Below are 12,136 nucleotides of genomic sequence, written 5' to 3'. Positions count from 1 at the left end.
AGCGGGGCGGGCGCACGCGGGCTGCCCGCGGAGAAGCGGGCGGTGGCTCCGCGGCAGGGAAGAGTGCAGACGGCGGGGTGCCGAGCCCGGCGCCGGTCGAGAGCTCTGGGCGCCCCCCTCCCGCAGGAGGAGCCTAGCACTCCTCCGCCATCCCTCCCCCGCGCGTTCGGCTCGCTATCTCCTCGGGTTGCTGCGGGAGCGGCGGGGCCACCGCCCCCGGGGCGGGGCGGGGCGGGGCGGGGCGTGAGGGGGGGGCGCGGGGGGCGGGGGGAGTTCGGAGGGCCGGCGGTTGGCGGGGCCGCGAGCCTCGCCGACCGTTTCGCGCCGGCGGCCCACGCCGCAGTGTGTCGTGTGGACGGCACCTTCTCAGACAGCCCGGTAGAGTCCAGCTCGGCGCCCGGCAGCCTTCGACGCGATGTTCCGCCGGAGCTTTAATCGTTTTGTAAGTACACTCGCTGCGGCTCCCCGCGTGCCGGTTCGCTTGCTCGCCAGCCCCTTCGCCCGGTCCCTCTGAACAGTTTCCTGAGGGGAGGACTGCGTCTCTGGGAGACACCAGCAGCGCCCGCTCTTACATTTTCACTGAAACGACGCTGCCCGGGGCGGTCGGGGTGGGGCGGTCAGGTAGGGCTCTCGGAGCACCCCGCCACCCCACCCCGACCCCGGCCCATTTATCCGGAGCTGCCCTGGGCTGTTCCTTACAAACTCTGTCTCGGACGGCGCGCTGGGGGGGGGCGCCCTCCGAGCTGGATGGTGGGGGACCCCCGGGGGGGACCGACCCAGGGGTCCCTCGGTGTGCCAGTTACTCGAAGATGGCGTTTTATTATCAGGGAGGTTGCTTTCTTTTGTTTCCTCTGCCACGAGCACATGGAGGTAAACCTGGACCTGTCACCGTGGTCCAAAAAAGCCCTGGGGGCTGAGGGGTGGGAGGCTGGGGCCGGGATCAGCCTGGCCCGGGGCTCGGCCGGCTGCTCACCCGAGGCCGAGCAAACTTTGGAGACCCAGACTGAGCCTTTCACCTTGAGGGTTTAATAAAAAGCGAGGGCGATCATCGGGGTGGGCTGAGTCGAGGTGGAGACGCGAGGAGGCGGCCCCGCCGCTGCCAAGCTAGCGCCGGGGCCGAAGCCTCGCCGAGCCCCGAACGCCCCAGACCTTGACCCGGGGGAGGAGGCGAGCTGCGGCTGGACTCCTCCGTCTGCGTCGACCCCCGTCCCCGATCCCCAGAAAAGGGAATTTTGTTGCCGAGGGAGTTTGGCATCCGGAGAACCGATTACTGACTTTTTCTTGAGTAACCTGTTCACTCCTAGAGGGTACGTGAAGAATGGAGTGAAACCGGGACCATCTACTTCTATGCTGCTATTAGTAGCAACTTCCTTAATTGCAAGATGAGGTGGCGGGAATAGGATTTTATTTCTGCCAGTAATGTGAAAGGAAGGATTCGTCAGTAAATGTGGATTTTTCTGGCCTTAGGAGAAATGGTTGAGTGCTGCGCGCGCCTACCAACCCCCCCTTACAAGGTCTGTTTAAGAACTTGTCGGTTTGGCTGTTTTCCTGCGATTATTCGTAATCGAAGCACTGCTAGCATTTTTCACGCGTCGGATGAATTTGCTCTCGTTATTTTTTCTGCATTTGAAACTTTCACAAATGTACCCTGGCTAAACGAAGTAATTGTACGTCCCCTTCTAGGCTATTATTATCACAAGAGTGCTGTTAATGTTTTTCTAAAGGTTTACCTCACCAGAAGCATGTCTTATGAAATTGGAGCAGGTTTACCTGTGGCACGGCAATAGAGGTTGTGCATATCAGGATTTTGAAATCCGTAGGAATTGGCTTGTACTGTATGCTTTGCTAAAGCAAGTGACTAAAATTGGTTTCTCACATTTAGCCTGAGAAGGTAAAAGAGCATTGTGCTTCATAGTTCTATTTCATGTAGATTCTTGTGATCCTGAGTGGTGTTTGGGGGTGTTAGGAAAGGAAAGGTGACAAAGAGGAATAATTGTAATATTTGGGAAGAGGATAATCTTTTCACATGGCATTCTTATACTGGAAAACAACTGGACTGTGGTTTGTAATACATTCCTTAGCTCAACATTGAGATGATGACATTCCCTGCCCCCCCCCCTTTTTTAAGGATTTGAACATTTGAAACCAAACAACCAGTCTGAAAGTATCAGTCTAAAAGCCCCCTTCATCTTTCTTTTGCTCAGAGTGGTCTGCGTTGTTTGAGTCTATTAAGGAATCAGTGCTGGCCGGGGAAGGCAGGGCATGCAGTAGAATTTGCAGCAGTTGTTGAGGTGCCAGCCTGCAGGTTTTGAGGCTAGTACTTTACATCCCCATCCAGGATCTCTGCGGAGAATATGCTCACGCTGAAAGGAGCTTTGACCTCATTGTTTCGGCTGGAATACCTGACTGCTTACATTTTCCTGCACAACCATGACTCTGGTTAAGTCTCCAGAATTTCTACCAGTGCAGTGAACTGAAAGCTTCTCAGGAGTTGTGTCTGAGCCTTAGGCCTAGGGCAAGGAATTAATCTGCAAACCCTTGGACGGAATGTGAAATATACTATCAAACACTTACTGCTAAAGAATGACTTCAGAAATAATTGGGGGGGGGCAGTTTTTAGCTCCCCTAGTCAGCAAGCAAAATGCTGTCCTAGTCTTTTCCTTGGTAGAGACTGAGTGGCACTCCCATTTACATCACTAGAGGGATACAACGAAAGATTTAGGTTGATCTTTGCCTTGCACAGCAATATAGATGCAGTCTAAGTTGTGTGCTTTTTTTATATTTTGGAGATGGGGCTATGAGTTCCTTTCAAAATTAAGTGCTTTTTTGTGTACCTGTGTACATCTGAAATTGACTTTGAATGTGATATAAATTCCAGTGATGCTGATTGTAGTTCTTGGTCACTGAAAACTAGATACTACATGTTAGGACAGGGCTTTATATTTTAAGGGCTTCCCTGGTGGCTCAGCTGGTAAAGAATTGGCCCGCAGTGCAGGAGACCTGGGTTCGATCCCTGGGTTGGGAAGATTTCCTGGAGGAGGGAAAGGCTACCCAGTATTCTGGCCTGGAGAATTCCATGGACTGTGTAGTCGATGGGGTTGCAAAGACAGACACAACTGAGTGACTTTCACTTAAATTTTAAACCTAACATGGTAAGTAGTATCATCTTTGATAGCTCAGTAGTGTTTGCCGAATCATTTTAAAAATACCATTTATTTCTCCAGGCCCAGGTTCTCCAATTTTGAAAGAGAAAGTTCTTTAGCTTGAGCTAAAAGAAATAGTGATTCATTGTATTTTTTAAAGACATGGCCTTGATGTCTTTGCCATTAAAAAATTGTCTTATTTCCTTTCTGATGAATTATGACTTTCCTTCTGACAATTTTGTGGTAGAAAGAAATTGGTGGATTTGGTGTAGGATTTTCGGATTTAGTTATGTAGGGAATGTCTTAAAAGATTTAAGAGTTGAATGTCTGAGAGTATAATAAAAACTATATAGCCTGTTCCCACTCAACATCTCCAGTCTCCATAAATACAATAAATAATGGTAGCTTTCTCTGTACAATTACTTTCCTTTAAAAGAATGTTTAATTGGAAGTCTGGACTAATTGAGACTTAAGCGTCAGGGACTTTTATTCTTTTACTCTTCAGTGACATTCCTAGTGATTACACTAGCATTTTCACATGAGTTGAAAGGTTTAATGAGAATCTAAACAGGAATTCCCCCCATTTGGCTTATTCTCTTATTTCTTGCTAACAATTCAAAACAAGACATTACTTGATAAAGTAGTTCAGGGGACTTGGCCAGGTGGATGTTATTTAACTAGCCTGTCAGAGAGTGATATTAAACAGGTGTGAATTTCTAGATCATTGACATATAAAAGCTTAAGTTTCGAGTTGAAATACTGGGAAAAAAACTTCTCTCTCTGATTCTAGTAGCTCTCAAACTGTTTTGGCTCCATAAAGCATGCAGCATATAATAAAATCATCACAGAGAAAATGTTGTATCTGTTGAAGACACCCAGAACTGGAACGAAGTTGACTGCATAAGGTATTTTAAGGAAAATTCAAAATAAGATAAAAAAATATTCAAAATAATGAAATAGGTAGCTAATGTATTCCTTTGAGTCTGATCTCTGGTGGCCTTTGTCTGCAGTGGCTTGAAGCAGGATTTCCATTCTGGGCCAGAGATTGAAGGCAGGTGGCAGCAATGAGAGCACTGAATCCTGGCCACTAGACCACCAGGGCCAGTGGCCTGTGACAAGACCCTGGCCCTTTGGCTTTGTAGAAATGAATTGCTACAAAGAGATGGAAAGTAGTGAAATAAGTAAAGTGTTTCTTAGGAAGAAAAAGTGTACGTGTGGATAGACATACATGGGTGGGCTCAGAGAGAGTTGTGCCCTCGTGGTAGTTTGAATCACTTACATGGGGTATTTATTCCGGGTTTCCTTTGCCTCATAATCTTGCTCTGCCTGGCTCTGAGTTTGCAGTTTGGTTTCTCTCAGGGTCTTCCCATGTGTGCACCCACTTCTCTTAGCCAAGATGGAGTCTAGTGAAGAGGCCTCTGGGTAGGTTTACATTGCCTACTGTGGGCTGCATCCCTTCCCTTTTGACATCCGAGGAGGCTTTCTGCGCCTGTGTAGTCGGGAAGGCCTCCTTGACCTCGAGAATGAGGAATGTGTGGTCTCTTTATCTCTTATCTGGGCAGCTCCTCTGCTCTTGGCTGTTATCTTTGTTTTGGAGTATCTGTCCACAGGGGACAAACTCCAGCTGCTCAGCTTGGGGCCTATCTGTCTGCTGCCTCAAGTCCAAGGCAAGACCAATTTAGTGAAGTAATATATGGAGACAATGAATAAAATTCAGGTAATTTGGGGGTCTTTTTGGTGCAAGGTTTTTTGTTTTCTCTTTGAGTTAATGTTATCAGAGTAATTATACTTTTTTTTTTCTTGTTTCACTTCACTAAAATCTGCCCTGACATTGCTGAGCATGGAAAATATTGATGAGTTTTATTATGTTTAGAAATTTATCTGAATGTATGTAGTGCAATATTTTTGCATTTACACCAACATTACAAATGGCCTGTTCATCTTTGCTCCTACCAGGTAGTTCATACATGGCTGGATTTTTAAAAAATTAATTAATTTTTTTATTTTGGCTGCACTGGGCATCAGTTGTGGCACATGGGATCCAGTTCCCAGGCTAGGGATCAAACCCGGGTGCCCTGCTTTGGGAGCTTAAAGTCCCAGCCACAGGACCACCCAGGAAGTCCCAGTTTGTCCCTATTAAAAGCAACCTTTTATTATATTGTAATTTCTTTGGGGGTGGGGTTCCTTTTCCTGGCATAAAGAACTTTCCCCAACAGGGAGCAAATCCGCACTTCCTACAGTGGAACCGCAGTTTTAACCACTGGACACCAGGGAAGCCCCTGTCATTTCCTTTTAATTTCTGTGGCACTTTACATTAGTCTTTCTCCACTGGGAGAGAATCAACTCCTAATGCCCTAGAGAATCCATTTTATGTTATACTTATCTCCTGTGCATGCATCTGTAGATGAGGAATTCCAGTTGAAAAAGGCTGCCCTAGTCGTTGAAAGCTGCTGGGGGCAGGGACAGTTGGCACAGTGCCTGGTGCATAGTAGGTGCTTGATAAATATTTGAATGAAAAATTTTTATGTTTCACATAAATAATAGCTTCTGCTCATAGACAGTGACATTTATAGTAAATTCTTCCTTATGAAAAATGGTTAAAAATGAGGAGTTCTAGTTAATTGGGTGTGATACTGTTGCAGGAAGGGAGACCCCTTCCAGGGCCCGAAACTGGGCTCTTGTCTAACACTCAGAAATGAATTATCCAAGGAGACACATGTGCTGACAAAGCAAGAGATTTTACTGGGAAAGGGCACCCGGGCAGAGAGCAGTAGGGTCAGGGAACCCAAGAGAATAGCTCTGCCACATGGCTCACAGCTCGGGTTTTATGGTGATGGGATTAGCTTCCGGGTTGTCTTTAGCCAATCATTCTGACTCAGAGTCCTTCCTGGTGGTGCACGCCTTGTTCAGCCAAGACAGATGCCAAAGAGAAGGATTCTGGGAGGTGGTCGGACATGTGGTGTCTCCTTTTGACCTTTCCCGAACTCTTCCAGTTGGTGGAGGCTTATTAGTTCCGTGTTCCTTTCCAGGACCTCCTGTCGTAAAACAACTTATGCAAATAGTTACTATAGTGCCTGGCCAGGGTAGAAGGTTTCAATCAGTGTGCTTCCCCTAACAATACTGTGATGTATAATAACAAATATATGTGTATTTGGTCTTTGTCCCTGTTTCTGGCCCAGAGCTCCTAAAACCCTTAGCATTTCCGACTTTGAGAGCAATAAAGGTGTTTTTTATAATGTTAATGAGGTGAATTGGGAAAGCATCTCTGGTTGGCGGCTGGTCACCAGGGAAACCAACCCTTTGATTAGAGGGTTGGGACTTTTAGTTCCACACCCCTGATTTCTGGGGATTGGAGAGGGCCAATCACCAGTGACCAATGGGTTAGTCAGTCATGCCTGTTAATGAAGCCTGTATGAAGCTTCCAAGTTGGAGATTTTCGAAGAGCGGGCCATGCTCCTAGAGAGAGCACAGAAGCTCTGTGCCCTTTCCCCATTCCTTGTCCTATGCATCTCCTCCATTTGGCTGATACTTGTATAATAATCCAGTGATCTAGGAAGTAAAATGTTTCTCTGAGTTCTCTAAGCCACTCTAGCAAATTAATGAAACCAAAGATGGAGATTGTGGGAACCTCTGATTTATAGCCAGTCACTCAGAAGTTCTGGTAACAACCTGGACTTGAGGCTGGTGTCTGAAACCCAAGGTGGAGGTTGTTGGGAAGCCCAGTTTGTAGCCAGTTGGTCAGAAACACAGCTGATAACCTGGACCTGCTGCTGATGTATGAAGTGGCTGGCTGGGGGAGTCTTGCAGGACTGAGCGCCTAACCTGGGGTATCTGATGCTACCTCTGGTCAGAAATAAGTTGAATTATGGGACACTCAGGTGATGTCTGAGAATTTCTTGTTGGTGTGGGGACACCCCTCCATATTGGAACTGTGATCAGAACCTAAACATAGGTGTGTACTGATTACCAATTTTTAAACTATTAGAATAAATATATCTAACGGCAAAGCTATACTGACCATAGTGTAATCTCTTAGATGATTACACCATTTTATGATCTTGCAGAGCATTATTTCATTCAACAAATACTCACTGAACATCTGTTATGTACTGGGCACTATAGTAGGCCCTGGGACACATTGGTGAGCAAGACAAACTCCCTGTCTTCATGAGCGTTAGTATTCATTTTGTACATGGCTGTAGATTTAGAGGATGTGACTGCTCTGTAACACATTTGTGACAAACCATGCAACTTGCTTTTTTGTGAATAAGTTACTATTATATACTTACTTGTTTGTCTTTCTACCAGAAATAGAGTGAACAATTTAGATTATTTTCTGGTTGTTTGGATTTCAGATAAAAAGGAATTTGTTGCATTTGACACCTTCAGTATGACCTAGACATGGCAAAGGGCTCTTTTGCAAATAGATGTTAGTCTGATTCTCTGTAAAGTGGAACACCTATTTAGGAATGAATCACTACTACTTGAAGTAAATATTAAATAACCTGAAAACAAGTTTTGTCTTTTTTTAAAATCCTGATCTGGGTTTGACTGATTCAGCAACATAAAACTCGGAATGTCTTCTGAACACCTTCTATAAGGGTTTACTGTCTGCTCCTTCTGTTTATGATTATTGTGCATAATTCAGCCCTTTAGTGGGTGATACTGAGTGCCTATAAATCAGGTAGTTTCCAGTGCTCTTAATGAGCTTTTAGCGGAAGTGAGATTTGAGCAGGTAAAGCTGGCCAATTTCACGTTGGTACAACTGTCCAGGTGAGTTTGTTTCCTCACGTAGGCTGCCGGTTGACCAGCGACTGTGCAGTGGGTTCTGAAAGGTAAAGTATAGCCAGTGGCCCCTGTGCTGTGCTTAGTCACTCAGTCATGTCTGACTCTTTGTGACCCCATGGACTGTAGCCCAGGCTCTTCTTTCCATGGAGATTCTCTAGGCAAGAATACTGGAGTGGGTTGCCATGCCCTCCTCCAGAGGATCTTCCCAACCCAGAAATCCAGCCGGGGTCTCCTGCATTGCAGGCGGATTCTTTACCAGCTGAGCTACCAGTGGCCCCTGGAGAACCATAACTAACATCCCTGCCTCTGGATGATGTGCAGAGAACTAGCCCATGAGTGAATTCAAATACTGGTTTGTTGAGTGATGGGGAAAAATCATTAAGGTTGACTGCTTGTCTAACATGGTTGATAAGTTCTCCCAAAGAGGTGGGATCATGGGACACAAATGAAAAACACTTTTTTTCCCCCTCAAGGTGGTGGAGTTTCCTGTATATCTGTAGTGCTTTATATGGAATAATCTTTTGCATCTGGAATTCTTCAGATTGGAAGGAATTTTCTGGTTGGGCAGAGTGAGGTTCTAGGCTTCCATAAGTGAAGTAGGTGCTATTTTCAAGTTTGTTTCCATTCACTTAACACTAACCTTCCTGGCCTGGGATAAGGGTAGATCAATGGTGACTAAAACAAACATTAGCATGACTGCAGCATATGTTAACACTACTGCAGTTTAGTGATGAATGAGTACTCAACACTGCAGATATGGGCGTGGGGTGCCCTGTGCCAGTACATTGGCAGGCAGCCCCACACTTACTGTGGTGTGTGGAGGGATTGCTGGTTTGGCTGACTTACTGATTATTTGAGGTTTATAGATAATATTGGACTGTGGATATCCAGATTCGGGAGGTTAATATGTATTTGTGAAATACAGATTGTCATCAATTTTTGGCCCTATATTTAATAGAATGTGGGAGGATTGGTGAAGACTACCCTGTTCAAGCAGATACCGTGTATTTTTTTAGACTCCTCCATTATATGTTGTCATAAAGTAGTGTGGCTATATTTTTCTAGTCTCTTTTTCATGTAGATATTGAAAAAATCAGCAGTTTTCTGGATAATGATTATGCCTTTAGCATAGCATCAAGTAAACAGTAGATGCTCAATAAATACTTTCTGAATTGATAGCATAGTCTGATTCAGTAATAGAAGTTGAAAAATGACCAGCTACTGAGAAGCTTATGCGTTTCAGACTGGGCTACCAATGAGTGCATGGCACTAAAAATAACATCCTTTCAGTTACAAAATACTACACTATATTTATTCTAAATGAGAAAAAAAAAACTATACTTTCCTACCCACTTAAAAAGTAAGGAAAAGGTTTAGCATTTACTTGACGCTAGTTTCTCGATCAGCGAAAAAGATTATCCTAAGTGCCTTCCCCTTTGTTGGCCAGTCACAGAAAACTATAACCCATATCCTGTTCTCAACTTCTAAAATTATAAGCAAATTCATGTTCTTTTTGTTAAATCCCATGCATAAGCTTATATTTTCTGTTGCCACCAGCGCATCAAATCTTTTTGAAAACCAAAGCTGCAGAATTCACTCCCCCCAAGAGCATTATTTGGATTCAGGATTCCACTTGGTATTTGGTGCTGGGTGGATACCTGCAGTGAGAAGGCAGAGCAACCAGAGGAATTGTGGAGTTTGAGGGAAGCAGTTTTGTTGAGAAAAGAGCCTTAACCTTGTTTAAAAGGGTTAGTGCAAGTCCTGGTTTTGCCATTTACATCCTAGCTTGGGAATCAGGTACTGTAGTTCCTGTACATCAAAGTGTTCCTGAAGTGTGGTCCTTAGACTACCTGCAGAAGAATCATCTGGGAAGCTTATTAGAAATAGAAACTCTTGAGCCTCAAACCTACTGAATCCAAGTCTCAGGTGATAGGTGCCAGAAAATTGCGTTTTTAGCAGGCACTCCAGGTAGTTCCTCAGTTCACAAAAATTGGAGAACATCCATATTCAATAACCTGGAGAAGGGAATGGCTACCCACTCCAGTATTCTGGCCTGGAGAATTCCATGGGCTGTATAGTACATGAGGTCGCAAAGAGTCAGACACGACTGAGCGACTTTCACACATATATTCGATAAACACTGAAATGTTTATTTTCTGTGTACACTCTGTTCCTGTTTCTGAAGTCTCCTTTCTTCACCTATAGAATGAACATCACACCTACTTGGCATAATTGTTGAAGTTCGGTAGGCTATTCAGCACATACCAATTGTGCCAGAGGTCCCCAGAACCACACCCAAGTTCAATGGCTTACTGGCCAAACTCAGAAGACTCAGCATATAGTTGTCCTCACAGCTCTGATTTATTACAGAGAAAGGCTCCAAAGCAAAGTCAGCAAAAGGAAAAGGCTCAAGAGGCCACGTCTGCAGGAACCCAGGCACAGCTCCCAACAGTCCTCTCCCAGTGGAGTCACACAGGTTGTGCTTAATTCCTCCAGCAGTGTGTTGTCTCCAAAGGGAGCTTCTTAGAGACTCAGTGCCCAGAGATTTTACTGGGAGCTGGTCACATAGACACACACCCTCTGCCTGGTACATGCAGAATTTCAGACTCCCAGAAGGAAAACAGGTATTTAGCATAAACCATAACATTGTGCCAATAGTTGAGGCACAGTGAGCTATTCTTAGCACTTAGGATGGTGGGAACCTTCCCCAAGTCCAATTCCCCAGACACCAGCTGTGTCTATACCAACCTTGTAAGCAGACACTTTTAAGAATAGCAGTCAGACCTGCTCTGTTAACTTTTTCACTGTTAGGAAATCCTGGTATTTTTCAGAGAAGGGAAATGACTGACCCTTTGTCATTAAGCTAATCAAGCAGCAGAACTGAGTCTGTCTGAAACTCCCAGCAATCACCACCTTGTTCTCATTGCTGTACACATCGTGCTCCTGGATGATAGGTCATTGCTTTGCAGATCGTTGAATGCATTCACTGTCGCAGCAGAAGAGCAGCCTGCCGGTGATAAATTGATGCACCCAGTGGGGGAGCCAGGAAGTATTGATGTTTCTGCCAGTTTAGCGTCAACACTTGCTGGTTTCCTCTCTGGAGCATCACTAAATTCGTGGATTTTCAGTTTTTCTGACTTTTGTCACTGCCGCAACTCCTCCATGTTCCATCCATTTACCCATAGTCCCAGCCAACACTCATTACCATCATTACTTCATCCCATTCTGTGATGGTTAGCTGTTAGCTCATAGGCAGCCAATTTTAAAAATCCTTTTGGGTAACACAGGTCCAAAGAGCAGGCATAGTGAAGAGTATTTGGTGAAGGATAATTATATAGGAAAGGCTGCCAAAAGGAAGACTAAATTCTTGGGCTAATGAATGAATTTTATGGAAATGTTTATAAGTAGTACTTCAGAATTTTTGAGTTCTGTGATCATGGAAAACCTCAGTGATATCTCTGGTTATTCTTAGTTTCAATCTTTTTTTTTTAAACCTGTTATCTAAAAGGAAAATTAATAATTCTGTTATGATTTGGGGCAAAGAATAAATCAGGAAATCATACTGGAAGATGCAGTAATCCTGCAGCTCAACGGGGAGCAGGAACCAGGAGGGAGCTGTCACAAATAAGTAACAGCTGGGTACAGCAGATTATGTAAGTTACACCTGTTGTGTAAGCAGTGGGGATGTTCTTGAAGCTTCACAATTAATGTAGCTTGCAGTAATATAGATTAAGGGATCTGTAATATAGTGCACAATTTACTTTGGCTTCTTTTCTGAAAACATCCATATGAATCAAAAGCTTCCTTTGAACACCCGTGCCCTACTGTAGAGGTATGTAAGGCACAGCCTTGCTCTCCAGTAGGTTGCAGTCTATTAGAGACAGAAGACCACGCATAAGAGCAACCTCCCCAGGCAGCAGATAATCAGTGCTATCCTCCTGAAGGTACACACAGGAAGTGCCGCCAGCATTCAGACCAGTGCACCAACTCCCTTGGGAGCAGTGCCAGGAGACACTCTTTTCTGAAATCCATTCTTCCAATGATGGTGATCCTCAATATTCTGATTTGATACAGGAACTGGGATGGAAAAAGCATTTGGGGTAGTATTTCATGACCCTGCTTCATAATAACATTATATGACTGGTTATTTGGTTTTCCTGCTTACATAATAAGTGCACACTTCCAGAAACTTTTACTACATGGGG

At 44.8% G+C, this 12,136-nt stretch overlaps 1 protein-coding gene across 6 annotated transcripts in view; it reads left to right on the top strand.

Annotated features, from left to right (window-relative positions):
- The first annotated feature begins 268 nt into the window (after positions 1-268).
- ATP11C (ATPase phospholipid transporting 11C) overlaps positions 269-12,136 on the top strand; it is a 165,567-nt gene continuing 153,699 nt past the window's right edge. For all 6 annotated transcript variants that reach the window (XR_009692050.1, XR_009692049.1, XM_061137377.1 and 3 more), the window contains exon 1: positions 269-442. Coding sequence is in view for 4 of the 6 variants with exons in the window: in XM_061137377.1 (XP_060993360.1) it covers positions 416-442 (27 nt within the window). In the remaining 2 variants the exon portion in view is untranslated. The remainder of the gene's footprint in view (positions 443-12,136) is intronic.

The sequence above is a fragment of the Dama dama genome, chromosome X (genome assembly GCF_033118175.1).
Source record: "Dama dama isolate Ldn47 chromosome X, ASM3311817v1, whole genome shotgun sequence".
In the NCBI taxonomy this organism is placed as follows: domain Eukaryota; kingdom Metazoa; phylum Chordata; class Mammalia; order Artiodactyla; family Cervidae; genus Dama; species Dama dama.
The sequence above is the reverse complement of the archived record's forward strand: the minus strand, read 5'-3'. Positions and strand labels throughout refer to the sequence as shown.